Below are 27,962 nucleotides of genomic sequence, written 5' to 3'. Positions count from 1 at the left end.
TTGAACTGTGCTACAGCTTGGAGGATTGCTCCATGGTGACGTAATAGGGATGGCATTGTAAGCACATCTTGTCGGATTTTTCAAAGACTAGGTCTATTGATTTTTGTACTATCTGTAGCAGTGACGTCATTTGGATGAAATTGCTGTACATATTGACGGATTTCCGCACCATTTGCTGTAGTGACGTCACCAGAATAACATTGCAGTATATATTGGTGGATTTCTGTACAATTTGTTTCAGTGACGTCATTGGAATGACATTGCAGTACACCCCGGGGAATTCCCTATTCCATTTCCCAAATTATAAATACAACAACTATTTTCAATTAAAAATTTCAATTCAAAACAACGACCGGGCGAAACGCACGCGTATTTAATTATGTCTCTTTAATGTATTCTGCCATGTCTTGAATTGTGCGCTATTGTTGTCATGACTATACAAGTTTTGTTGGCATGCCAGTATATTTAGTCTTTTGTTGTTTATTGTTTAAAACTATTACTGAAAACAGGCCCATGTCATTTGACATCGATTGTATTTAAATACGCAACTGTAAATTGTAATTCTTTCAATGGATGTTTATATCAGTTGTTGTTTTCGAGCATTAATGAGACAGGGGAACGATAGGCAATAGTTTACATATGGACAAGGTAGCGTTTTGGAATTGAAATTACCTGTGAGCACTTAATGCAATTCCTGGGATCGAACGGTTACCCCTTAAATGTTACCGAATATCGACAAATAACAGAATTGAAAAATGCTTTGATTGGGTCTTTTATAACAGATCGTATTTATTATACAGTAGTTATCGCAAGTTTGAATCAATACACTTTCCGTAATTTTACGATCGTTTTTGATTTTAAGGCCTCATCATCATGCCAGTCGCATTAACGTGTTTGAATACTCTCCGAATACAAGGTACATAAATACTTTCCCCGGCGCACGGTTTTAATGTTTTAATGGTCTTAGTTGGCGAGGAGCAAATAATTTGTATTTACAGGTTGTCTACTGAAGCCAGTATGAGACGTTTACATGAATGCCACAAACAACCAAAATAAATAAACTGTTATTGTAATTTCCAGTAATTATTGCGATGTACCATCGAGCGTACACATCTGCAGCTCTTCTCTCCTCTACTTATTACACACTTTTAACGATCAGAGCTACAGTCGACGTCATTGTCACCATGGTAACACGAATATCGTCGATATTATGAGGTCATTAACGTTAGTGTTGCGTGTTGATTCAAATGCTGTGATGGTTTTATCGCAATGTCATTTTTAACGAGTTCCTAGCTCACTGTGAACAGTACTTACTTCCAACATGTCTTATTTAGTATTATAGTGTACATTTCTATTTAGGAGTAATGCCCGTTTCTCTGTATAATCTTGCCAATGTATGCAATCGGTGTGAGCAGTACCTTGCGCTGTCTTCCCTGCTCTAAGACTGACTCAATATCGAATTTGAAACATAGAAATTGTAATCATTTTTAATTGAATTTACGACGTAAACCTCGTGTCCGCTGTCATCTCGTCACCTCGACCTCGGTTTCAACTTCAGCACGTATTGCTTTTCAATAACACGGCAATACCCGCCATGGCACACCGTATATTGCTATAGCTTCAACGGGCACAGACAGTCAAACACTGTTCGCGTGTACGTATCTACGCCACGTGATCATTAACCGCAACCCATCTCCACTAATAAACAATTTCACGTCAACGGTATGCATTGGTTTTTGACTCTGTGTCGTAAGCAATCCTCATCCTTTTCGCGTCAGTATTTTCGTTTGACAAAACATGCAATATTATCGTCATGTTTAAATGTTGTCGTCTTACCTGAACGAATATCTTAAAATGCGAGAAGCAAATGCTCCCGGGAGTGCAATACTGAAACATATATACGGCACTACAACCGTAGTATCTACTTGACATCTGACCTGGTTCTGTCAGTTATAAATGTGTAAGAACCATTGGAGATAAGCCATTTATATGTATATACCCTCCACTATTTAATATACAGCCCTGCCACGATATGGCAAATAAACACCGCGATATGGCAAATAGACACCACGATATGGAAAATAGACATCACGATATGGCCAATGGACATCACGATCATGGCAAATAGATACCACGGTATGGCAAATAGACATCACGATATGGCAAATAGACATCACGATGTGGCAAATAAACACCGCAATATGGCAAATAAACACCACGATATGGCAAATAGACATCTTGATATGGCAAATAGACACCACGATATGGCAAATAAACATCACGATATGGCAAACAGACCTCACGATATGTTAAATATACATCACGATGTGGCAAATAGACACCATATGTTAAATATACATCACGATATGGCAAATAGACACCACGATATAGTAAATAGACACCACGATATGGCAAATAAACATCACGATATGGCAAATGAACATCATAACTTGGTTAATGAACATTATAATATGGTAAATGGACATCACAGTTCACGTCATCGTTATTGGGCATCACAATATGCGAGGATGGACATCCTAACATGTCAATGGGCGTCGAGTTAGTACAAACTGCTACTTATAAGACAGTCATGGATTTCTATAGCCGGAGGTGACTGAGCAAACTGTTAGGACCGAGTGTCTACGAACCCCATCACGATATCTCTGCCGGGGTAATATATGAGTGTACCACGTGTATTTTATGTGTCAAACAGCAGGTTGATTTTAACAAGCCACATTTCACTCTAATAGCCGAGCTTTCCTTAGCAACATCCGTGATTTAATGATATTAGTTCTGTCCTGCAGCATTTCAGCATATCAGTTCTGTTTTAATGACGGAAATGGGCTGGCAACGACAAGAAGGGGTTACACTAAATTCAATTGATTTTAATTCACACGAATCTGGTGCCAAACATCTATTTTTTTGTTTATCTACCAATGCATATTACACGCTGTTAAAACCTCTAATATAAATATCAAACAACAGTCTAGCCATTGTCACCAAGCGGCGATATTGTATTATGAGTTACATTCCAAAGTCACAGAAAAGAATTTCCCGCAAGATCGATTAAAGAAAAGAAAAGTTGCTCGATGGAGGCTTCACCGTTTACGGATTCAACAAATGTCCCACAATCATATCATTCACCAAACACGTGTAAACTATTTCACTCAGCGATCAATGCCCCCCCCCTCTGGATCCGCCACTGTAGTCAACTGAGTCATCCCATGATATATTTAGTACTCTTATGGTATATTGAATCATCTCAGGAAATATTGAGTCATCGTATGATATACTGTATCATATTATGATATATTGAATCATTCCATGACATATTGAGTCATCCCATGATATATTCATTCATCCCATGATATATTAAGTCATCCCATGATATATTAAGTCATCCCATGATATATTCATTCCTCCCATGATATATTAAGTCATCCCATGATATATTCATTCATTCCATGATATATTCATTCATCCCATGATATATTAAGTCATCCCATGATATATTCATTCATCCCATGATATATTGAATCATTCCATGACACATTGAGTCATCCCATGATATATTCATTCATCCCATGATATATTCATTCATCCCATGATATATTCATTCATCCCATGATATATTGAATCATTCCATGACACATTGAGTCATCCCATGATATATTCATTCATCCCATGATATATTCATTCATCCCATGATATATTGAATCATTCCATGATATATTCATTCACCCCATGATATATTCATTCATCCCATGATATATTCATTCATCCCATGATATATTGAGTCATCCCATGATATATTGAGTCATCCCATGATATATTAAGTCATCCCATGATATATTCATTCATCCCATGATATATTCATTCATCCCATGATATATTCATTCATCCCATGATATATTGAATCATTCCATGATATATTCATTCATCCCATGATATATTCATTCATCCCATGATATATTGAGTCATCCCATGATATATTCATTCATCCCATGATATATTCATTCATCCCATGATATATTGAGTCATCCCATGATATATTGAGTCATCCCATGATATATTCATTTATCCCATGATATATTCATTCATCCTATGATATATTCAATCATCCCATGATATATTCATTCATCCCATGATATATTCATTCACCCCATGATATATTGAATCATTCCGTGACACATTGAGTCATCCCATGATATATTCATTCATCCCATGATATATTCATTCATCCCATGATATATTCATTCATCCCATGATATATTGAGTCATCCCATGATATATTGAGTCATCCCATGATATATTGAGTCATCCCATGATATATTCATTCATCCCATGATATATTCATTCATCCCATGATATATTCATTCATCCCATGATATATCGAATTATTCCATGATATATTGAGTCATCCCATGATTTATTCATTCATCCCATGATATATTCATTCATCCCATGATATATTCAATCATCCCATGATATATTCAATCATCCCATAATATATTCATTCATCCCATAATATATTCATTCATCCCATGATATATTGAATCATTCCATGACACATTGAGTTATCCCATGATATATTCAATCATCCCATGATATATTCATTCATTCATCCCATGATATATTGAATCATTCATCCCATGATATATTGAGTCATCCCATGATATATTGAATCATTCCATGATATATTGAGTTATCCCATGATATATTGAGTCATCCCATGATATATTCATTCATCCCATGATATATTCATTCATCCCATGATATATTGAATCATTCCGTGATATATTCATTCATCCCATGATATATTCATTCATCCCATGATATATTGATTAATCATCATTCCGGAATAGGGACCTCCAACTTCTAATTCAGATCAACATATATTCCAATATTTTTATGGAAACTTGCCAGTCACAATTTTTAATTTGAGTATCCAGCCTCCAAAATGGATGGGGAAAAATGCTGTCAGCAGACGTTGTGTTAACAACAAGGAGTAAAATCAACAACCTGAACTATCCACCTTTATTAGACCTGAGCTTCTCTGACTTTTCTGAATGCCTTTCAGCGTCACGTGAGAACTGAAGTATGAATGATTGAACCCATATAGTTCTAGCCGTTTCAAATACACCTGCGAATCGTACACTGATGTGCCGTCAACTATATAATTTCCGAAGTGCTTCTGAAGGGTGCAGAGGAAGTATTAGAGGGGGTTTACTGATGGGCATAGTGTACGATGTTCACTTCCAAAGGCTTCCAAACGGTATTAATGTGCTACGAAACTACCTGGGTAACGAATTAATTATTGACAATCATAGAACCCAATTTAACTTGAGAAATGACTGAGATACTAAATTCGGACTCAGCTGCACAAGACACTATGCCTGTAATAGGCGAGTAAGTGTATGTTCTCCTGCAAATATATGTGATGTTATACACAAATATGTGTTTGCTTTATAGCGGAAAACACCTAGCCACAGCATTATCCTACCACAAATTCATGGTGAGTGCATTCATTGCAAAAAGAATCGACCTTTTACATACTTTTATATATAGTTTTAAAACCTGGAAACGACGCACCTGCAATGTGTTCATAATGTATCTCTACCGATGAATTTGAAGATGAGTGAATTCAGTTTTATAATATATTGCGTTTGTGGCGCGAAGTTTTCATTCGGGAGTACTCGTCTCTGACAGCTCCGGACTCTGCTCATCTCAGAAAATGCGATTTGTCAAGTCCGGTATGACTACTTAGAGTACATGCAGCCTTGCAGCGATACAACTGTTACCCAGTGCTCAACCAACTTAGTAAATTGTTTACTGTGTGTGGGAATATTTATAATCAGCACAAATTGCTTGTTCTGCACGTGGGTGTAACTATATGTGCACCTAGCAGCCTTACATTTCAGCTCACATACTAGGGATCGAGAATGAGTATATCATTAACATCGCGTTGTACTAATATACCAGATGTAATTACTACCACGCGCGATCAGACTGCGCGTCCTTCGATAACTTGAAGGAGTTTATCTACCACGGAAATTATAATTATAATTTTAATAGTCCAGGTGGCACTTAAAACAGCCGATAAACCCTTGAACATTTACATTTCGTTACTTTGGCATGCGATTCAAGTTTTCCAGGTGTTGTCTACGTGTAAAGCCCCGGGACATGCTTCCCATGAGCCACGATCAGCTGGGACCAATTACTTTCACCACAGTTCAGCTTTCTCGCATTGAATGTACAAGCGCATATTCAATCAAAGCCAGAGTGTCAAATCTCATTAAAGCGTGTCTAATAAATACTGTATCTACCCTTCGGGTGTTGTAAAAATCACTGTGCATGCTATGAATCAACGTTGCCGTGCAGGTTCAAGTACATGGCGTTCTCATCCTCTCCCATCATGCCTCAGAGCAGATATACCTGACAACATTTTACTTTGACCGAAAAAAAACATAACAGAAGGATTTATTTTTTTCAAATCCGGAAGTATCCCGTTCACGTGGTACGCACGTTAATCTTGCGTGGATGTGACGCAGAATATGTGATCCTGCTTATTATGGACTTGACGTGGTACTAGGACCTAGTAAAACCTCAAACAACTAATAATTATTAGTTGTCTGAGGTAGCACACAAACCCTAACATATTTTCATAGTAATATATTATGATCTGTTGCTGTCGTGATATTTTGGTTTTGTTGTTGTTGTTACTACTGTTACCTGGCAAGAATTCAGCCAAACTTGTTTTCCAACGAAATCACGTACAAGGACAAGGCAACCATATTTTAACTATAGTACTGGCGGAAGTGTATATTTTCGTATGTGTATGTCCCGTGGAGATGTAATCAATATATGCGTCTCGCTCTTAGCGTGAAAGAACTGCCAGTCACTCAATCGAGAAATCTAGAGTGAATGATGCGATATAGATAACTAGAATCCGTGGTTGCCTAGACATGCAAATTACATTCATTGCCGATGTATAACTGCATTTTACAGCATGTTAGTTGCAATTGGCAACTGGTCATTTAAATATACCTCTTTAATAAAAATAAAAGTAACAACAATACAATTTGAATGGCCTCTGTATGGTCAACTTGTATATGCATAGCATGTATTTTCAAAACTTAAATATTTATGAAATTCGAGTAAACGTAGTAAAATAGAATAAAAATAGCTCTGCGGTGTCTTGGGATGGCACCTTCTATGGCCCGCCTTTGTGCCACATGTGTTCTAATATAACCAACTGTTTGAAAAAGAAATGTCGAAGACGTATTAAATCTGGCGCTGGCTAAATTTATTTCATAGCCTATTTGTTCGTTTTTATTGAAGATGGGCCACCCTTGGTTAATTTTCTTTCTCAATATATTACCTACACGCACGCACGCATTCATTGCGCTCTTTTAACACATCGTCAACACGAATCGCACCTACTGGACCGATGTAATACGGTGTATGTATAAACCGAGCACGCCGTTCCTATATGTCGCGCCCTCTTGCGATTGAGCCATGCTGTGACGTAAGTGGTTGCGATGGAAACCGTTCTCAGCGTCAATATCATTTTTATCAATAAAAATACTGGTTTTTGTTTCTAAATGCCGAACGACTACGCAACCAAAGTTGCGCCGTACCCGAATACGTTATTTTGACATCACAGAAACGCCTTCTTGCTAGAGGGCGCGACTACTCAGAAAGGTATATTTGCACCCAAAATAATCCTGCACAGTGAGTGACAGGGAATGCAACAAATGCTGAAACTATGCGATGTTTAATGTAATTGCCATTTTGTATTTCCGTCATTGTTAATCTGACATCCTCCGATTACGCCGCCGTTGGATACTACTGCACTATGATTTGACATTATTTGTGTCTGTATGAACCCATCATGCAAATTAACACATTATGGCGAAATACAGACCCGAGGGCGTGTGAGATATGAGCAATTAATTGCCCTATCCTGGCCCCTGTATTTCCCGCTGGGAAATCACGCGTAGCGTCGTAATTCTGTTTTTTTTCTCTTCTTCTTGTCGTTACGTCTTCACTTCGTTCAATATCAAGCTTTAAGGCCGATTAAGGTTATCACAGTTCCGCGCAAATGTATGTTTGTCTCTGACCATGGGAGATAATACTTTTATTGCTTTCCATGCTCTGACTGAAGCTGCAGCGATTATACATTGTTGCTGTATGTGACATGTTAAATCAAATCAAATCAGCACAAACATCTGTTGAAATAAAATCAGCTAGGTCTCGAAATGATATTTATAAATTCGATATGTGTAGAGTGTTCTACATTACGAAGCGGTGTTACGATGTATAATGTTAAAGCGAGTGGTGAAGCAAGGTGAATGCGACGCGAACCCTGCCAACAAAAATTTAAATTGTAGGCACGTTTGAACATAATTACGGCAACATGAAGGGAACCGTCGCTGTAACAGACATTGTAATTATGAAATTCGCTACATCTCGCTGAAAATAACAGTATTTTAAAGCACACTTCAGACAATCATGTCTGACAAGTATTCCCTTTTAAGTCTATGTAAACCGCGGATAACAGACTGCCGTTTCGTGCTTATATAGGCATAAATATTATTTACAGCACTTTAAACATAACACGTCTGACCAGCCAGACAATTCGAACAAGACTATCCCATTTACGTATTAGTGCTTCTAATCAAACGAGAACCTGTCTATGGCTTCACTGACTCAATAAAGGACCGAATTTAAACGTCACTAAAACCAAGAGGGCGCTCATAGTGCTCCTGTCCTGTTGAGCAGAAATACAGTCGCTATACATCTATGCATCTATGACAATGATGACTTACTAGTTACGTATTCTGTCTAACATCATTCTGAACAGCGATTTTTTATATATCAGTTGCTATGACAACGAAACTTACTCGTTTTTTGTGTGCTTTGTTTTTGTTGTTTTTTGTAGTGGGATCTTGTGTGCGACAGAGCATGGCTACGTGAAATGGCCAGGTCGTCAGTCTACGCCGGCAGTCTTGTGGGTTCGCTTATACTAAGCCCTCTTTCAGATAAGTAAGATATATATTATAGTAACGACATTTAATATTAGCTGAACAAATAAAACAATACTGTCGTTGATGTGTGTTCCGTTTAACGTATATAACAGACTCGTTGAAACGCCGGTCACGGTGTTGTCGCACACATTATAGGCTCTCGGGTTTATGGCGCGTGCGACTAAAACACCGACCTAGGGTCTATGCCCCCTAGAGTACATGAACACACATGTCAACTTGGCATGATAATTTAACGTTATCTAGCTTACCTCCCACTTCTTGTGACACCAGCACATTGACTATGGAAATGTCCCAAATAACCGTTCATATTTTTATACTGATTTTTCATTCCAGATTTGGTCGTCGTCCGGTGATTTTTATCGGTCTTCTTGTAAACGTATTCGCCGGCATCGGCTCAGCTCTCTCGCCGTTCTTCCAAGTCTTCGTTGCCTTTCAGTTCGTCAGTGGGATAACGTTTTGTAGTGTTTTCACAACATCGTATATTTACGGTGAGATCCTAAAACGCATATCACATTTTTTTTCTTTCAAAAGTACTCTCCATCCACCGGTACTACGTCGCCGAAATTCGTGTCAATAGAGGGCGTCATACATTGTCATTCCCGGTATCATTGTGCTGTAAACCTTTGGGAGTTGCTGTTACATGTCGGCGGGTCATGCGCACGTGATTATTGACTTTGAAATTTGCATTCAATGTGTAATTACAATTAATTGAACATTAATCAAATTTTGCATTGCAAAAACAGACCCAGCAATGTATCGACAGGGAGTTTATTGAAATACCCAAAATTGTCAAACCAAATATGTTGCCGGGTGTCGTGTTTACAAGCCTAATATACCGGTAAAATACCTAGACGTTATCGGCTGTTTTTTTTATTTTCCACCCATGTGATATTGTAACATTTCTGTTTGTTTCAGTCCAGGAATGGGTTGGTCCGTCTACGCGATCATTTGTAGGCTGTACTATAAGTCTGTCTCATGTTCTATCAATGTTCGTGTTGGCTGCAATCTCGTATTTTGTTTTAGAATGGAGGGCGCTACAACTGCTTATCAGCATACCACAGAGTACAATTCTTGCCTATTGGTGGTACGTCATTCTGTTTATCTATTTTAAAGCGGGGGAGACGTCATCCGCGCATGCGTCAAATGGCCATAGCGTGTCATTGTTAACAAACAAGCGTCTACCCATGAGCCTTTGCGTGTTGTTATCGTCGCTTGGGACTCAAATCCAGCGCGTGCGCAGGCGACGACCCCCCCCCCCCCCGCTTTAAAATCATTATTATTTACACTCTAACCACAGTCGAAACACTCCACCTTTGTATACGTCACGGGTCACGCTTGTTTAGAGACCGTGTGCATGGGAATTTGTGCTTGCATTAGTATTATACATTAGTATTATATTTTACACATACTGGGTAGGGAAATACTCGGCTCATGGTCATCTTGGATGAAAATGTGCCTATTTTGAGGCTGTTATTAGTGATTATTAACATAGCGGGACGTCACCAGTAATGTCCATACTTATACCGGCCGTCTAATTCGTTCTACAGGTTCGTTCCAGAGTCGCCGCGATGGTTGATATCACAGGGGAGAGTCAAAGAAGCCGAGGTCATTATTATGAAAGCCGCTAGAATCAATAAATCTGATCTCTGTCCATTGGTAAGTACATGTCCCGGTTTTATGTATTTTCCCGCCATCTAACGACGAGTCTGGTTATGTAGTCGTAATTAGGACATATAACATCTCTAAAAACAAGTATTGGTCGATGACTATTTCAGACAATATCGACGCTGCGAGCGGCGTCGATTACATCTATGCAATTTTCTTTGATCATCTCTTTATCACAAAATGATGATGAAGTAGTTTGTTGACCTTTTCATGGTAAAAAGCGGCGATTGTGTCTGGGAGTCACACCAAAATACAATGTTTTAGCGCTCCATCAAAAAAAAAAACAACAACACAACATTGGGATTGTTACAGTGTATCGCACTAGTCTTCTTTTATGTTATTTACTTTAAAGTAAAAACGTAATTTTTAAACATGATTACTTATGACGTCACTATACCTGTCATTGTTAAATCCCTGTGAGGATGATGAATTGGATTTCTGTTTCATTCAAAGCTACCTATGCAAGGTTCTTGGAAAGTCGAGCTGGAGACGACGAAGAAGTCTGTGGTCGACGAACAAAGATACACTGTGTTCGATTTATTTCGTACAGCTACGCTCAGGAAAGTCACCTTAAACGTCTTTTTTCAATGGTATGTTTGTATTCAGAGTTCATTTACAGTTGTTAAAGCTCGAATTGAGTGGGTTAATAAACGAGCCATGTTCATTTCTGTAATCGTCACCTTAAAGGTCATACACAGTTTATTAATTGACAAGGATCAGTCTATAGAAGAATTGCACAAATTTTGTTTTCAGGATTGCAGCTTGTATGGTGTACTACGGTCTCACTTTGAACATTGAACTACTTCCGGGTAATCCGTACCTCAACTTCTGTCTTTCCGGTTTGGTTGAGATACCGGCCAACCTGTTCTCCATGGTGCTGATGGAACGACTGGGAAGACCAAAAGCGTTGTGCCTTTATTTCACCACAGCTGGTGTTGGCTGTATTGCATCTGCCTTAGTACCAAAAGGTATGCACCATGGGCCAGTTCTATGGGGACGGGCTTGGCAAACCAAATTCCGTGAAACATATTTTAGCCACAATGGACATTTGTATATTAGGCTCTTACAAGTGTATCGAATACTGTAAAATACTTTATTTTCACTTTATTTTAACTAATTTTCGCTATTTTTGCTGAAGGAATGATTCAGTGAAAATAAAATCCAGCGATTTTTTTTCCATATTTTACAACCAACTTGTCAAAAATCAGTGAAAATAAATTCCATACAAAACACCCAAAATGTCTTTTCAGCGAAAATTTATTCCAGCTAATATTTTACAGTAGTAATATATGTAAGTGGGGAGGAAATGTACTCTCCATCTCATATTACAAATGTTCCATCCCAAATGGGCATAATAATAGCTACTGGCACTTTTTGCAAAAATTTAAATAAATGATTGAATAATAAAGATAAATAAATAAATTAATAAATGAATAAATAAATTAATTAATTAATAAATTGATAAATTAATAAATAAAATTAAACTTACTCTGATTCGTACTTTTGTTTATTCTGCAGTTACTCTCATCCTTAGAATTGTGTCCACTTCGCTGGCAGTACTTGGCAAGCTTGGGGCCACTGCAGCGTTTTATTCTTCATGGGTATACGCCACGGAGTTATTTCCGACTGTTCTCAGGTAAGAAAAAAATATGCTCATTCAGATCCCACTTGAAGAATACAAGGAGATTGTTTGGCCCGTCTGTTTGTATTTATGTGTGCCATTTTGCTAATTATCGCCAAAACTACTCGTCAGATTTCAAAAACAACAAAATTGACTTCGAACGAGGTTAACAAAAATGGCGGAGTTGATGATGTACTATGACGCGACGTATTGACACTCTGTAGACCTGACCAACAATAAAGCGGAGCTTGTTTTTACAGGAACACTGGCGTGGGTGCAGCTGTATGTATAGCCCGCTTCGGTGGCTTCTCAGTACCATTTGTGTCTCTGCTGTCCAAGTATTGGAAACCCAGCGTATTTATAGTGTATGGCGGTGTGTCTGTATTCGCTGGTCTCCTTGTACTATTTCTACCTGAAACCAAGAATAAGCACCTCCCAACAACCATCCAAGATGTTGACAAATTTGTTAGGTGAGCTCCACAAAATAATTGAATGTTTTTTTAGCGCGGCAGTCGTCGCGCTGCGCATGTGCGACATTTGTGTTGATAAATATTGATTTTCCCACAATCAAATGCGCTCTTTTAATGAAATCGAAAGTATGAGGTTTTACCTGGGCGCGACTTGCACTAATTACCACTGGTGATTCCTTCGACACCTTCCAACCACCTAAAATACCTAATTAAAGTTTCGCAACGTCTCAGTTTGAACCTTGCTGATTTGCAGTCAAAGTCGCCATCTTTGTTTATATGAGACCCATATATCTCGCGTATGCGTGGCGCGACGACTGCCGTCCTTTAAATAAATATTTTTGTTTCGAAAAACGTGTCTTTTCGTGAGAGAGACGGAAGTCTCGAGGCTAACACATATTCAAATGAGATATAGAAGAATTGGGTCCGTTAGGTATTTGACTGGAACGCTATATCATTTCTAATTTTCCACAAGAAACGGAACGACAGAAATTCAAATGTTTGATTTATTATGCATAACTGATGTTCTTTGACAAAATTGGTGCTGTTATTGTGTTCTTTTTCAGTTTCAGAAAGAAGAGACGAAGAAAGAAACGAAGGAAAATTATATTTGCTACAGATAATTATACTGACGACTTTTCTCATTATAAACAAAATATGCCACTTAAGACTTTATCAAATCAGAAAAAAGCCGAAGCCGAATTTTTTAATTTTGATGACAAATTATTGGCCGAGTCCAACCTCTGACACCAGTGTAATACATTTTTTCGCGATGCCTCGTTTTTTTCACCTCCCACGCCCGCCATCTCGTGATTTACGTGATCCACGCCATCTTGTCACCTATGCGATGTGTCTGCTTATCTACGCGGTGTGTCGGCTATCTTGTGATCTGCGAGATTTGTCGGATATTTTCGTGATGTGTCGGCTATCTTCGCGATGCGTCGGCTACCGTGTTGTCTACGTGAACAGTGTCATCTCATCATCTTCCCGATGAGTCGGGTATCCTATGGACTACGAGATAAGTGCAATCTTCAAGTTGTCATTCACGTGATTGGTTGAACTCACACCATTGGCGTGATCTGTTGGCCATCGCATTCTCTAAGTGAGGTGTCTGACATCTCGTTGTTTGTGTGACGTGGTTGCTACTTTAAAACATGTCAGAATCATGAATTTCATTCCAAGTGTATTTTTTTTAAAAGCTGAAAATACAAATAAACATTTTGTACTTATTTTTCAATTTGTTTTTTTACCATGCAAGAACCAATGCACCCACACTTGGTAAAAGTACGTTGATTATGCAAGAATACCCGAATTCTGAAATACACCTATGGTTGATTTGAATGGGGAATGTACACAAATGGCACATTTACGTATGACGACTGTTTTTATATTTTCTGCAACAAAATTTCTCATGGTCTAATAATTTTGTTTTACTAGATCTGAAATCGCTTGAAACAACTAAAAGAATTGTTAGTGACTCAGCTGTTTCAAGGCGCCCAATTTTGATTCAAAAACCGCCGAACGTTCTGAACAAGGGGATATGCCACGTATAGCATGTAGGCTGCGGTTTTACGTCCCCACAAATTTTATTTTGACATTTTTATGATTTTAAATATTTTCTGTATATTTTCGAAATTATCCCTTTTTATCAGTCTCTTCTGACTTATAGACAACATAATAATGGTTGAATGACGTAATAACACGATAGCGCAAAACAGCAGCGTTATCCGTCACCCAGGGCACGTTTGTTCGAGTGTTCTTTCTTGTTTCCATATTTAGTTTCTATATACTAGATGGTTATATAAATGATCAGAATTCTATTCCCACAAATACAGGTATTATCGTAGTTGTAACGGCAAGCGTTCCTATATAGTGTTGCGTTTTAATTGGAGTTTAATTAAACCCAATTACAATGCAATATCCCGTGACTGAACATAGAAATATTTGCGAGGCGTCAGGTTTAGTAACGGGGGGAGGTATGGTACAATTATATTAATATAAATTGAACCATACCTCCCCCCTTTGTGAGGCTCCACTTGTACAAAAGGTTCCACTTTGTTGGTGTGTATCCGGACCACTGGCTCCACTTCTACTTCTATACAAATACACAAATGCTCCATTTAATTGAGATAAAATTAAATGCAAATAATGAGAATTGAAATAATAAGAAATTACGGGATTAAATTAGAATATTATGTAATTGTTCGGACCACATTAAGTTTATTTTATCTCGAAGGAAAAATATGTGTCTATAGTTTGGCAACACATTATTGTTGACAACATGGTCTGTAATATAGTGAGGATAAAGCAGGTACAGTATGCTACAGAATATATTGGAAAATCAGACAAAAACTAAGGTTACTTAAAATCGTTTCACAAAACGTAAATGAACCCGAATACTAAATGGCAGTCGGAGATGCAGAATATGTTAGTTCATATGTCTATGCATATGTATGTAATCCCATCACCACGACATACCCAGAATTATCGCCAACTACTAGTATATTTTCTTCGCCTGGTATTCGATTTCCTCCACTGGGTACATTGCCAATACCGAATCTGTCACTCATTGAAATGAACACATCTACACATAAGTTGCGGCAATGTGGCTCATGTTATTATTTGCTTTCTACCAAAATAAATGAAATCAACGCATTTCGTGCCCATTGCGCGCTGGTCTGCTATTTCCATAAAACATACAGTTCCCCGTCTTCTCGATCTCAACAACCAGTTTTATGCTTATTTTATGTCTCCAATTTTGAGCCATGTTTTTTTTTAGAAATCCGTTTCATTATATGCACTTTCACTTTGAACTCACCCAATAGATCATAATCTTTTGGGGTTACATTCCCCCAAAACCGCAATTTACACTCTGAAAACCAGCGCGAGTGGGCCATTAGCCATTTCCTCGAATTGGAGGTAAGGATAAAAGGTTTTCAGGAATTCGAGCGCCCCTTGTCACGAAATACTGCAGCATCATTTTTTTTACAAATAGCTTTCTAGTAATCAGCGATTCTCCGCGTCCAGGTGTTCTTTCGTAAGCGTGATCGATGCATTTTGTAATACATTTCGGTAAATGCTAGGTAGACATAGAGTTATAACCAGTTCCATCATTACCTCATATATCTCGTATTACATTTACAATTCTTAATTGGACATTCAGGTCTCTCGTAATAGTACGATAACTCTACCTCGTTTTGCTCGACTGTCAGTATCACTTTGTGCTTGAACGCCTGGCAGGAGATGTCGTACCATATACGGCGTCATTTCGCCGCCGGATAATCGCGATAAATCAGTAGTCTAGACTCGCTTTTCAGTCTCTGTCCCTCGCGTATATAGTGTAGTACAGTAAAGTAGTATAGTACAGCTTATTTTTATTATAGTGACAAGCCCATGGCTTGATACTCAGTCCAACAACGACTCATAATATATAAGTCACTACAAGAAGAAAAATATGTACATTTTAAAAATTACACAAGTGAAAAATAGCGTATAGCGTCTCTGTGCGCATTTTCTACGCTTCTAATGAAAAAAGGTATGTCAATGCTAATTTATGTTATTTTCAGCGCTCTTCCATGTTTATAGTAAATGTACACGAAAACTGTATCGGTAGCTCAAAGAAAGTATAATTTTCCAGTTCCAAAGAAATTTGTGTCACAGTGCCCCTGAAAAAACAAACATACTAGTATCCTTTTCTCCGAAATTTTCTCAACATGATTGTTGCGGACGGGAAAATGATGGAGATCATTTGGTGAAAAAGAATATTACTATAGGAGTGTCTGCCATTCGATATGATTGCTGATGTAAGTATAAACATCGGAGATAAACTTGAAAAAAAAAATACTTATGTGACACAGGGCGTTTAATTTGAACTTAACATTGAACTATAAACTAAGGTAGTTGTTAAATAGTGCAATTTTTTTTTTCATATAAATGGTCATTGCATCATGTTCAGTCTTACAAAATACGTACCGAGTCGATTCGAATAAAACAGCATAACTAACGTTAAGCAAGCAATGCGGCGGCCAATTTTAAAATCAAGGTTTTGATGAAAACGTTGACCAACACGAACGATTTCAAACACAATAGTCTCTTTTATTGAAATATACATCAATATAACACCCTATTGAAACTATTAAAACTTTAAGGAGTGGAAAATGGCAGTTTTTCTAAAAAAAAATATGTATGAAAATAAAAGCTATTCTCCTGATAATTCATGATCAGTGCTTTATGCCTTGCCATTTTTGTCCAAGATACTAGTAGTATTGATATCATGGTTAAATCAACGTTTTATGGCTGAGTTCATTCAGTCTGCTGCGAACACCTGAGATACCGATAATCTGAGCCAGCTTTCGTATGCACCAACTTGTCTTTGATATCATGACAAATGCATCTATATCTCCCATATCCAAAATAAAACATAAACATATTTTCCTCTCATGGCGTCATTACTCATGTTAGTAGGGCCAGTCAATTCATTTTTGTGCATATGTGACGGAGACATGTACTTTACTGTATTCAATTAGCACACATAAGTAGTCTTGTCCAATCTATTCTGTTCTCCTAGTATCTATATGAATGGCATCGACGTATCCGTCTAAAGACGCTAATTATACCTTTCAATTCAATTCAATTCAAGTCCACATTCCGGTCGGTTGTCTTGACAAACATTTGTGTACATCCTTGTTGAATCGCACCACTACGGACTGTCACTCAGCGGGAGGATGAATAATGCACGTCATTCATTATGTTATTAAATTACCTGAAGGTGCCGCCACTTACATGTTTTATTTCAACGCAATCAAACTACCCGGAGAGGGCGCTGTCAGACACGTGGTTTATTTCCATACAATCTACGGGGTTAACGTATTGGCGGTATATTTCTTTGATCGGCTTCAGGATAAATGTGTCTACGTCGATATGTAGAATTGATGCGGCGAAAAAAAAAATCCTGGTTATCTTCCATCAGCATTACGAAGGTTTGTATGGAATGTCATGCCCCAATAATCTTAGAGTCTTAGATTTGCGAGCGAGTGAAAACCTCGCCTTTTTAAACAACATATACAATGGTCAATTATACCAAAGACAATAGAAAAGATAATTCTCTTTCTAATGTCTTTGATTATACTGCTGTGGTCCCCCGATGTGGTTTGTTGGTCTTCATTTTGTGGATATTTAAGTGCTATTTGCCAAAGTTACTGGTTGATTAAATTCACATTGAGAATCTCGTCTGAACACTTAAAATGTAGAGTAAAAAATGAAGCTACATCCCGGCATTCAGACATGCTTTGAATTCTTGTGGTTCGACTTCTACTACATTGTATATACATATTATATCAAATCTATTTAAATGCTAGTGCGTGCTTCCATGTCTCAATACCTTAAACATTGTCCCATTGAGGCACGTGTGAATATGTAAAAAATAAATACACGTAGCAAATCGATTAGAAGTACGGCGTTCGGTGTCGTCAATTTCAATTTCAGACTAGGTGCTAACCTTGGCTCCTCAAAAGATAGCATTGTCAATTTCAAACATCCCAGGAATGATAGCACACTACATTGAACCTGAGTACTCTGAATAGCAAGTTTCAAAAACCACTGGGCTCACATTTCAACTCCGCGTTTCCACAAATACATTTTGGGTCTCATTGCCTACTATCTTGACCACATTACAAAATATGGACTTAGTACATTCGTAGCATTATTTACATTTGTAAAACATACCCATCAACCCTCTGCATACGGCTTGTCGTACAGTGTTCATTCGAATTTTGTGTGAAACAAACCATCTGCATAAACATTGCAATTTGCCAGGCATTCTTCAAGCAGTTGAGTTTGCCGTTGGTGGCGTTCTCGCGAAGCCGTGAATCATACATTTTACGCCCATGATTTTGAGGTGTTACAACTCTGCTCTCAAATACGTTATAATTGTGTATATTATGCTCAACAATACAAATAAACAAGTGGTTGATACTATCTATAGTTGTTAATATTAAAGTGGTAAAGAAAGTAATTATATATATGGTTGATTGTCCTTAGACTTAGTCAGTAACATCGACACCATATTCTCAATTAATATTAAAATCATGGCACATCACGACTACAGTCACATCAATGAGTTAAAATTGGAATATTTTTGGATATTTTTTTTTATTAAGACTGTACACTGTTTTTTTCGTTGATACTGCTTTCAGAGAATATAATGCATTACCCATTCCACGTGAAAATAATAAAATAGAAAAATACATTTAGAGGAAGTCCTTCAAATAATCATTGAATCTACAAGTCACAACTGGTTAATTTACGATCAGATTCAACCAGAAGGTTGTGGGATGATGTTCTGAGCTGGCATAGCGCTGAACGTAACTTTTTATCTTTTATTAAATGCAAATATATTTCACACCCCAAATCTATCTTAAAATCTCTGTATTTATCAAGTTTAGATAGTTGTTGAGATTTGAAACCAAGTTTGTTTGTACATATCATGAACTCTTTGGGTGAATAGTGACAAAAAAGAACAATTATCTTATATCTTATATTCGAGATGACGCTCGGCTGGAAGCTAAATAATTATGCGTACCGCTAAACGACGGGGAAATTTGATTGCCATCCTTAGACTCGGGCTTGAAAAGGAATCTGTAAGTTCATCATTTGTGTATATGGTGTATACACACTATTTGTTACAGATCAAGTAATTATAATTTACCAAACAATGGGATACTATCAGATAATAGGTGATTTTCCGAACAATTGCGAGATCTCGCGAGATGCATGAAAGACGCGCGTCGAACGTCTGCCGCAAAAATCGAACGATTTGATTTTGAACTAGAATTTCTATATTTCGCAGCTTACATTGACCGGCCGATCTTCGACAGAGGAATATTGCTTCCGAATACCCCCACTTAATCGAAATTGCCTATCATCAAATGTGGACAGCACATTATTAAGCATGGAAATGTCCCCGAAATACTTTCGCGTTTGTCGAATCCCACGCGATGTTTGACGCGACTACGACGCTATGACCTATATATATATATATATATATATATATATATATATATATATATATATATATCTGTTTAATTCGTTTAAAAGATTCCTCTCATTAGTAAATAGCGCCCTCACTCCACAATATTTAGAATGAGTGGTTGGTCAAAAGTTTGATGAGTCAGGTGCATCTATTGGCTAAGCTTGTTGTACATAGATGCAAATGAGTATAGGAACCATTAATGCTGTAGGGTGTACTGGGAGGGGTAGAGGATTTCATGTTTGTAATGACTGGTTGTAATGCGGTATCTCGTTGTTTTCAAGATGCAGCCTGGTATTTGTTGCTTTCTTGGTTGTTCAATTGTGGCTAAAATTTGTGTGGTGGGTGGAAGATGTGTTTATTGTTTGTTGAGTCATTATTTAGACACCCTGCAGCTTGAAATGGTATGGTCCAAATCCAAATTCGATATGGTGGTGTTGAATATCAATGCGATATGGCAGTGTCGTCTAAAAACCACGCATAAAAATGATTTCTGTTTATTTATTTACTGTTGTATATCCTGAGAACTAGCCATTGAATATGATGTCGGGAATAAATGGTTTTCTGAACAAGCTTTATTAATTATTGCTGGCAATATTCCAGTATGAATTGGGAGCAAACTGTGACACCAAATCTAGTCGATGTATTGTTATGTTTCTAAAATATTTTTGTTTTAAATAAAATAAATTAAATAGAAATATTATGTGTATTTTTGTGTGTGGAAACATGGCTTGCCCACTAAAAAATATAAAAAGGTGTGGCCTGCAGTTCTTTTATTTTAAATTTTTTTATTTGTGAAAAAAAACTGGAGTGTAAACAATAAAACACTCACAGTGCAAGGCTAGTTCACCAACATGTCTATTCTCTTGCTTGAGTGTGAAAGTGCATGGTTTAGTGACTACCTCTTATATTTTTAAATTTTAGAATTTTTTTTTTATTTGGAAAGGTTCTTCTATAAAAATAGAACAGATATATATATATATATATATATATATAATTTGTCCAAATTTGCACAATATTCGGGTAAACATCCTGTTAAATATTCTGATATAACAGGTGTAAGTTTCCTATCGTAAACAGTGCGTGTTTATCTAACGTCCATTGTCAGCATTGTGTTGATCGACGCCCGTCCTAAACTCAGTATGAAGAAACCAACGATATTCCAAACAAATACTAATAAATATTAGCAAATACACAAAGAGGTGTAATATTAGGTTTTATTTTAGGCTTAGAAAATATTTTCTTTCACTCAGAATGAAACTGCCATTTAGCTTCATGGTCTTTCAGCTTGTCTTCGCCTCGGAGGAAAACAACAATACTTATACAAAACACATTGCGAAGACTCAATAATCAGGAAAGAAAACCCAGACAACCATGTCATACTTGTGTCGAAATACATTTTGTATTTCACGTCAGAATATTGTTTAAAATAAAATATTCAGTCCAAGCCAAATCTAGGTCAAAGGGTCAGATTGCGTGTATATAATTATAGATAGTTAAAACAAAAAGTATTTGAACTTATATCAGCTGTTCAACATATATAAAAAACAGAAAAACAATGATAAGGCAATGTGAACCTCGAAATTTTTTTTTATAGTCCGAATGATATTTCGGGGTTTTGTGCGGTCGAAAATAAAGCGGAAATTGTCCGGTCGAATTCAGCAAGCGGTAGCAAAAGCGAGACAAAAAAGTGATTGGAAAACGGAAGCGGGCGGGAGGTTGTGCGAAAATACTGTAACTTTGCGCAAGTTTCGTTTAAATAGTTTAATTTTCCAAGTCAATATTCTATTTTACTAATACCATTTTTTTTCTAACGCAATGGCGAGGAAAAAAAAGTGTTGACAGACGAGGCAAAAAAAAATCTGCCACTCAACGTCACACTCTGACACAGCAATTTTTTTTCACCATGAAACCCGTTTTATTGGATTTCTTATCAGAGACACTTGAAGGATTAGCTTGTTTGTAAACTGTCAGCGTGTACAGTGGGACAGTAATGTTTGTCAGAGGATTATCCCTCGTTGTTCGTTTGCATAACAATGGAAACCCGAACGTTCCTGAAGTACGGACTCAAATGCCAGCAATTTTCTTCATTTTTCACGCTTGAAATTATTCATTATCTGACACTCTTTATGAGTTCTATGATATCAGTGGTTAATGTGTTTGGCCATTTTTAGTGTATATTTATAATAACGCAGCAAATTTACAATGTTTTATTATCGAAAACTGTTTTTCGCGTTTTTCTTGAGTTGAAGTTTTGATTGAGTACGACTTATTGGGACCACCGCCAAATCAAGTGCGTTCGGACTAGGACATTCAAACTCGCAGTTATCGTTCAAAAGATAATGATGGTGTGCGAAATATGTCTGGGTTTTTTAGGAAAATGCTTTGTCACAGAATAATAGTATGTTAAAGGTGCTAAGTATGGAGTAATTAAGGGACAAAAAACAAACCTGCGTAGAAATCGGAAGAATAGGTCTTTTGACTATGGAAGACGCATTTCAATAGACTTGATTACAGACAATGCCTTGCACAAATTTCACCCGGAAATTCCCGCATTGTACTCTCGCAATCGCGGACTTAGTCATTTTTACAAAAAGTTTTGCCATTTTTGTGGTCACATAGTAATTAGTCCCTCTATACTTAGGCTTTTGAAATATATAAGCTAAATTACGGTTCTGAATGAGATAATAGACAGAGAATGCTTTAATCAAACGTCATCAAACCCTTCTCGCTACCTTAACACATTGTGTATCATGTTTTGGACAACAATGAGGCCTCTCATGTCCCCCGGGGTCCTCGGATCTCACTTAAAACTAGAATTGTGGTACTACCTTTGCTATATGCCATTAAAAGGTGGCGCTCTAACCAGAACGCGTTATAACTGTTGAATTGCGTGTATCTTTGAAATGTGTGTATCTGTCAAATTGTGGGCGCCCGAGGCTGAAATGGGCCTCCAACGAAAATGTGTAAATTTTTCACACTTTACCGGTTCTTCGAGGACGTGTCTCAGAATGGTGTCACGTGGTTAATAGGTCATTTGAAGCCATTCTATAGCACTTTAATCCGAGGACCCTGAAAATGTCCTCGCTACCATTGAGATGTCCTCGGAGGCAGGTCAAAAAACCTATCAACGTCCTCGAAGTATATAGTAATGCGAGTACACACACACACACACACACAGAGGTGTCCCATGAATTGTGGAGCCACCACTGAATTAACTTTTAATATAGTTGCGATATGAACTCGATTAAAACGCATTCCTATATAGGGTTGCGTTTTAATTGGAGTTTAATTAAACTCAATTCCAAAGCAATACAATGGAGAATTGCACTTTAATTAAGTTTAATTAAACTAGAGTTGAATATTCCGTGACTGAACATAGAAATGTTTGCGAAGCTTAGGTTTAGTATCGAGGTAAGGTATGGTATAATTATATTAATATTAATATAAACTGAACCATACCTTCCCCGATACTAAACCTAAGCTTCGCAAACCTGATTTAAATTCGATTAAATATTAATATAAATTATGAAACATTGTGGAGCCACTTGTTTGGGGCTTCACTTGTACAAAGGGCTTCACTTTGTTTGTGTATGTCTTGACTACTGGCTCTACTTCTACGTCTACACCAACACACACACACACACACACACACTTCCCACTGAAGGGGAGGGGCTAATGTATTGCATGTGTAACACTTCTTTCGCCGGAGCCTGTTTGCCAACGAGAGTCATTGCCACAATTTAAAATCCTTGGGGCAGGGTCCGTGGTGTTGATTAGTCAGTATACAACGAACATTAACACACCACAGTGTGAAGAAACACACACGCATACAGACAAGGTGCTGACAATGGTTGAACAGTATAAACTTCAAATACTTTAATACAATACGAAGAGAAATCCCTGACTCAACAAGCAGCATCCAAAGCAACCGATGCTTCGTCAGTGTTCGAAATACTCGGGTGCACACTGCACTATGCACATAGGTTATTAGCTAGTGCAAGTAAACTCAAAATCCAATGTGCACGCTGTGCATGTAGAAATTAACACAACATTTTCTCATTATATTCACTAAGCCTAAATTAGTTTCAACCAATATTGTAAAAAAACTCAAAAGCACAAGTGAAAAAAATCAAATTCGTCCGTGATCGCATCGTTCGTGAACGCATCGATCGAGAAACCGGAAGTAAATTGGTAGCTTACTCGCGTACATTGTGAGAGTACTTTGGGTCTCGCGTGACCTCAGAACAGCATACAGATTTGCGCATGCTCGGTAGTCACGTGTCATTCGGTTTGTATACAATCATGTCAAAACAACGAAGCCTTTTCGAGTGTGGGCTATTGACATCGTTACAAAAATCTGAGACGGCTGAATGCCCAGTATCTCAAGCAACAAAAAATGATCCCGATAATGGAAATATTTCTGAACAAGGTGTAGTACTTGGACACGTTTCTACCACTGAAGGAAATATTGAATCTCAGCAGAGCACGAGTGCGGCATCATGTGTCAACATTGGGGGCCGCGACGCAAGTACTTCGTTTGACTCAGTGATTGAGTCGCCACCCACTAAGAAAAAAAAGTTTATCGTTTTCAACAAACGTGGCTTCAAGAGAAAAAATGGCTAATATTCGATGAAAAAAATAACGTAATGTTTTGTGATGTTTGTCAGAAGTTTGACCACAGTGGAAAGGTAAAAACATTTCGCACACAAGGGTGTAATTCCTTTCGTTTACATGTTTTAAATGGTCATGGAAATACAAGTAACCATGTCCAGGCTGTATTATCAAAGCAAGTCAAGGAATGTAATCACATCACATTTGTTCCTGACAATGCAATTGACTAGTGGTTTCAAAATAGCAAAACAAGCAGAAGACCCCAAAAAAGACGATATGGATCTCGGGTACCAGAAAATGAGGCTGCATGGTCTGATGACGACGATCTTATAAAGAAACTTTAAACTTTATTAAAACTTTAAAAGTGGTGCATTTCACAACAAGTTGGTGCAGGTAAATTTCAAGTTCAATATGCACACTGTGCATGCAGGTAAAAAATTCTAATTCAATCCCTGTTCGTTCTCTCTATTTAACATTAACAACATTCAATAACTATAATGCACATAATAAATACTTTAACCTGACTAAGTTTGGTCAATACAACTTACTGACTACACTATCAGCCAGCAAGCTAATCACTATATCAGTCCTAATCGTACAAATAATTCACTTAACTATATTAAACTACAACAACCTGATATACATGTATGTTCAAAACAATGTACATGTATTAATCCAGCATGTCCTATCTATCTTATACACAGGGACTATCTAGCTCAAACTAACCAAATTACATTAACCTTAATTCAACAAGATCTGTGTAAATACATCACTCATCTTATTAATCCAACAAGATCTGTGTAATACATCAAATGTTACAATGATACTCACAAACAAAACTATAAACATATCCAATAATATCTGAACAGTACCTAATTATAATCACATGCACTGTATTAACCTGTCACAGCCTCTCACTTTAGACTATCTTAAAGAAGAGCTATATTAATAGTTGCTCTAATATGAAACACAGGTTACTACATAGAAATGCACATAAGCTATATTAAAAGAACAAAACATGTATCTCTAAAACTCATTAAAATGCTCCAAACTCAACACGTAAAATACAGGGAGTCTACGCACAATTAAATAAATCTAGAATATGCTTAAACAATGTGAATCATATGCGGCTAACCGCTACAGAAAGTACACTGGTACTTCACAGAAAAATTAAGCAAGAAGTGGACAGTAGAGTCTATGCTATGTCCCCGTCCCAATAAATGGTAGCGTCCAAAAGTACCTCTATCCAAAGTAAAGCTGAAAGTTTCACAGCGATGGTTTCGGAGCAATTGCCAAACCGCCAAAACATGAATAATAAAGAATAATGTCACTCAAAAAACCAAAATACTGGAGCAAAAAACAACAGACGCCAACCACTAATTACTTTACAAAATTTACAGTGAGAACACAATATCTTTACCGCTATCGTCAGTTCTCATTAAATGATACATACTAGTACTACAATAATAACAATATATCAAAACAAACATATGGTATGTTCAATAATATACAGCAATGTCACACGATATCAAAAGTCACCAACTGGTTCACAACATCAGGGATTGGAATAGAATTTTTTCCCTGCATGCATAGTGTGCATGTTGAATTTGAAATTTACCTACACTAACTTGTTGTGAAATGCACCATTTTTAAAGTTTAAATACAATTTATGGGTTCTCTATTGATGCAATCACGAAAGAATTTGATTTTTTTTAGTTGTCTCACAATATTGGTTGAACTTAATTTAGGCTTAAAGAATATAATGAGAAAATGTTGTGTTAATTTCTACATGCACAGTGTGCACATTATATTTTGAGTTTACTTGCAAGGCTAATAATCTATGTGTATAGTGCAGTGTGCACCAGGGTATTTCGATCCCTGCAACATTCTGTACAGTTCCGAAAATTCGCTGACCACGAGGCACTTATAATTGGCGATGACGCAATGGCGGTGCCGGAGAACACAGTCGCTCTAAGAGAATTACAACAACTTTCGAAGATTCAGGCTCCACGACCTGATGAATGTCAAGTTCATTGAGCCCTAGTTAGGAATAACAATACATAAGGTTGCCTATACCGTCACCATGGTCACTGTATCCCGAATTAAAATGCGTTAAATGTCACATAAAATCGTTTTACATTTTATAACAACACTTATTATCGAAATAGAACGTCTGTTTAGTTTAGAATTTTCGGGTAGTCGCTGAATATGTGGGAATTGTAATAGAATACTAGCCCTTTTCACGCAACGTTGATGCCAGTTGACGCCATTTTCTTTTTTGCCGTGACTCGCGAGAACTCGTCGCGTTCGCGATCGGATACCGGATGTGACCTCATTCTAAGACAGCGCCATTGCTCATAGACTTTGAAGAGGTGAGTGTTACGTTCTTCAAATAGCGAAGTTTACAATGATTTTTCTTCAAACCTGTGCCAAACTAAATTCTCGCATGGGCCGAACATGAAACCATTATCCATAGCTAGTTTCAATATTCCTTACTCAATTAGAATGGATAGCTGCGTCATAAATGATTGCGCACAGGTGCGCAATACGACTTTTGTAACCCGGAAATGAGTTGCACTGTCATGGTAGTGTTGACGTTTCATTGTTAGTGTCCTATTGTTCTGTTACAAAAGACGTGTATCCTAGAAACTGGCGTCCTCTCTTTGAAATATTCGTAACCTAGCAATGTTTATTAGCATATGAATGCCACCAGAGGGTAGGTAGTATGGATCCCGATAAGATCAATTAATTCTTTATTATTACTATCTTACAGTGTGTTATTGAAGTGAAGTGAAGTGAAGTGAATTTTATATACAATATTTGTGTACATTCTGTAAGTTTATTTCGATTAAATATATTGATTGGTTCTAATTGTTGTGGATCTAGTAATTTTAATATTTATTGGTATTGTATGTGGTTTTGATGGGTATACCTCTCGAACACATTAACTTTTAAAGTTCGACTTTTTTGATGAATGACTCACAGTGTAGAGTGATTTGCGAACAACATAACTTTATTCTTACTTGGAAGTGTACAGATATATTCTCATGTTGACTGATTTCCTTCAGTGTCAGCACCCTATTCCTAGATGAGGAAAAGGGGTAGGTCTGTTTCATTGTTAACAACTACATTGTATATGTAAGTAGTGTTCTTCTTTCTGTTTTATAGTTGGTTTATATTCATATTTAGTGTCTAATTTTCTCTTTATGCATCTTTACTCACCTGTATTTCAGACCTGCACGAGTCAATCACATGTACCCTTCACATACATATCACATCATACATATATACCTGCATTTGTTATATCGAATTATTCAAGATGACTGACTAGTGGCATGTTTTGTAATGATTGCTCTTCTTTGAGCGGCCGGTTCAAAGTGTATTACTACATTGTATAAACAAAACCTTTAGTTCTTAAACCTGATAACTATAAAGTGGGTACTGTTCAATGCATGCTTGTTTTTCCTGTTGCTTGCATCTAACATTACACCAAACAACCTTGTGGTTATTGTGCTCAT

General features: G+C 37.2%; 1 protein-coding gene across 2 annotated transcripts in view; it reads left to right on the top strand.

Moving 5' to 3' along the window:
* The window catches only part of LOC100378093 (organic cation transporter protein-like), a 31,358-nt gene extending 17,326 nt beyond the window's left edge, over window positions 1–14,032 (top strand). The window contains exons 2-10 of one of the 2 annotated variants that reach the window (XM_078014299.2): window positions 8,945–9,048; window positions 9,384–9,538; window positions 9,966–10,134; window positions 10,598–10,706; window positions 11,169–11,305; window positions 11,469–11,683; window positions 12,234–12,351; window positions 12,597–12,806; window positions 13,376–14,032. In XM_078014299.2, coding sequence (XP_077870425.1) covers window positions 8,945–9,048; window positions 9,384–9,538; window positions 9,966–10,134; window positions 10,598–10,706; window positions 11,169–11,305; window positions 11,469–11,683; window positions 12,234–12,351; window positions 12,597–12,806; window positions 13,376–13,550 — 1,392 coding nt within the window. In that variant the 3' untranslated portion in view covers window positions 13,551–14,032. Of the gene's footprint in view, window positions 1–8,944; window positions 9,049–9,383; window positions 9,539–9,965; window positions 10,135–10,597; window positions 10,707–11,168; window positions 11,306–11,468; window positions 11,684–12,233; window positions 12,352–12,596; window positions 12,807–13,369 lie in introns of both variants that reach the window. The other variant, XM_085502738.1, reaches the window with a different exon arrangement.
* The last annotated feature ends 13,930 nt before the right edge of the window (window positions 14,033–27,962 follow it).

Source organism: Saccoglossus kowalevskii, chromosome 1, assembly GCF_978046115.1.
Source record: "Saccoglossus kowalevskii chromosome 1, keSacKowa6.1, whole genome shotgun sequence".
NCBI lineage: Eukaryota > Metazoa > Hemichordata > Enteropneusta > Harrimaniidae > Saccoglossus > Saccoglossus kowalevskii.
The sequence above is the reverse complement of the archived record's forward strand: the minus strand, read 5'-3'. Positions and strand labels throughout refer to the sequence as shown.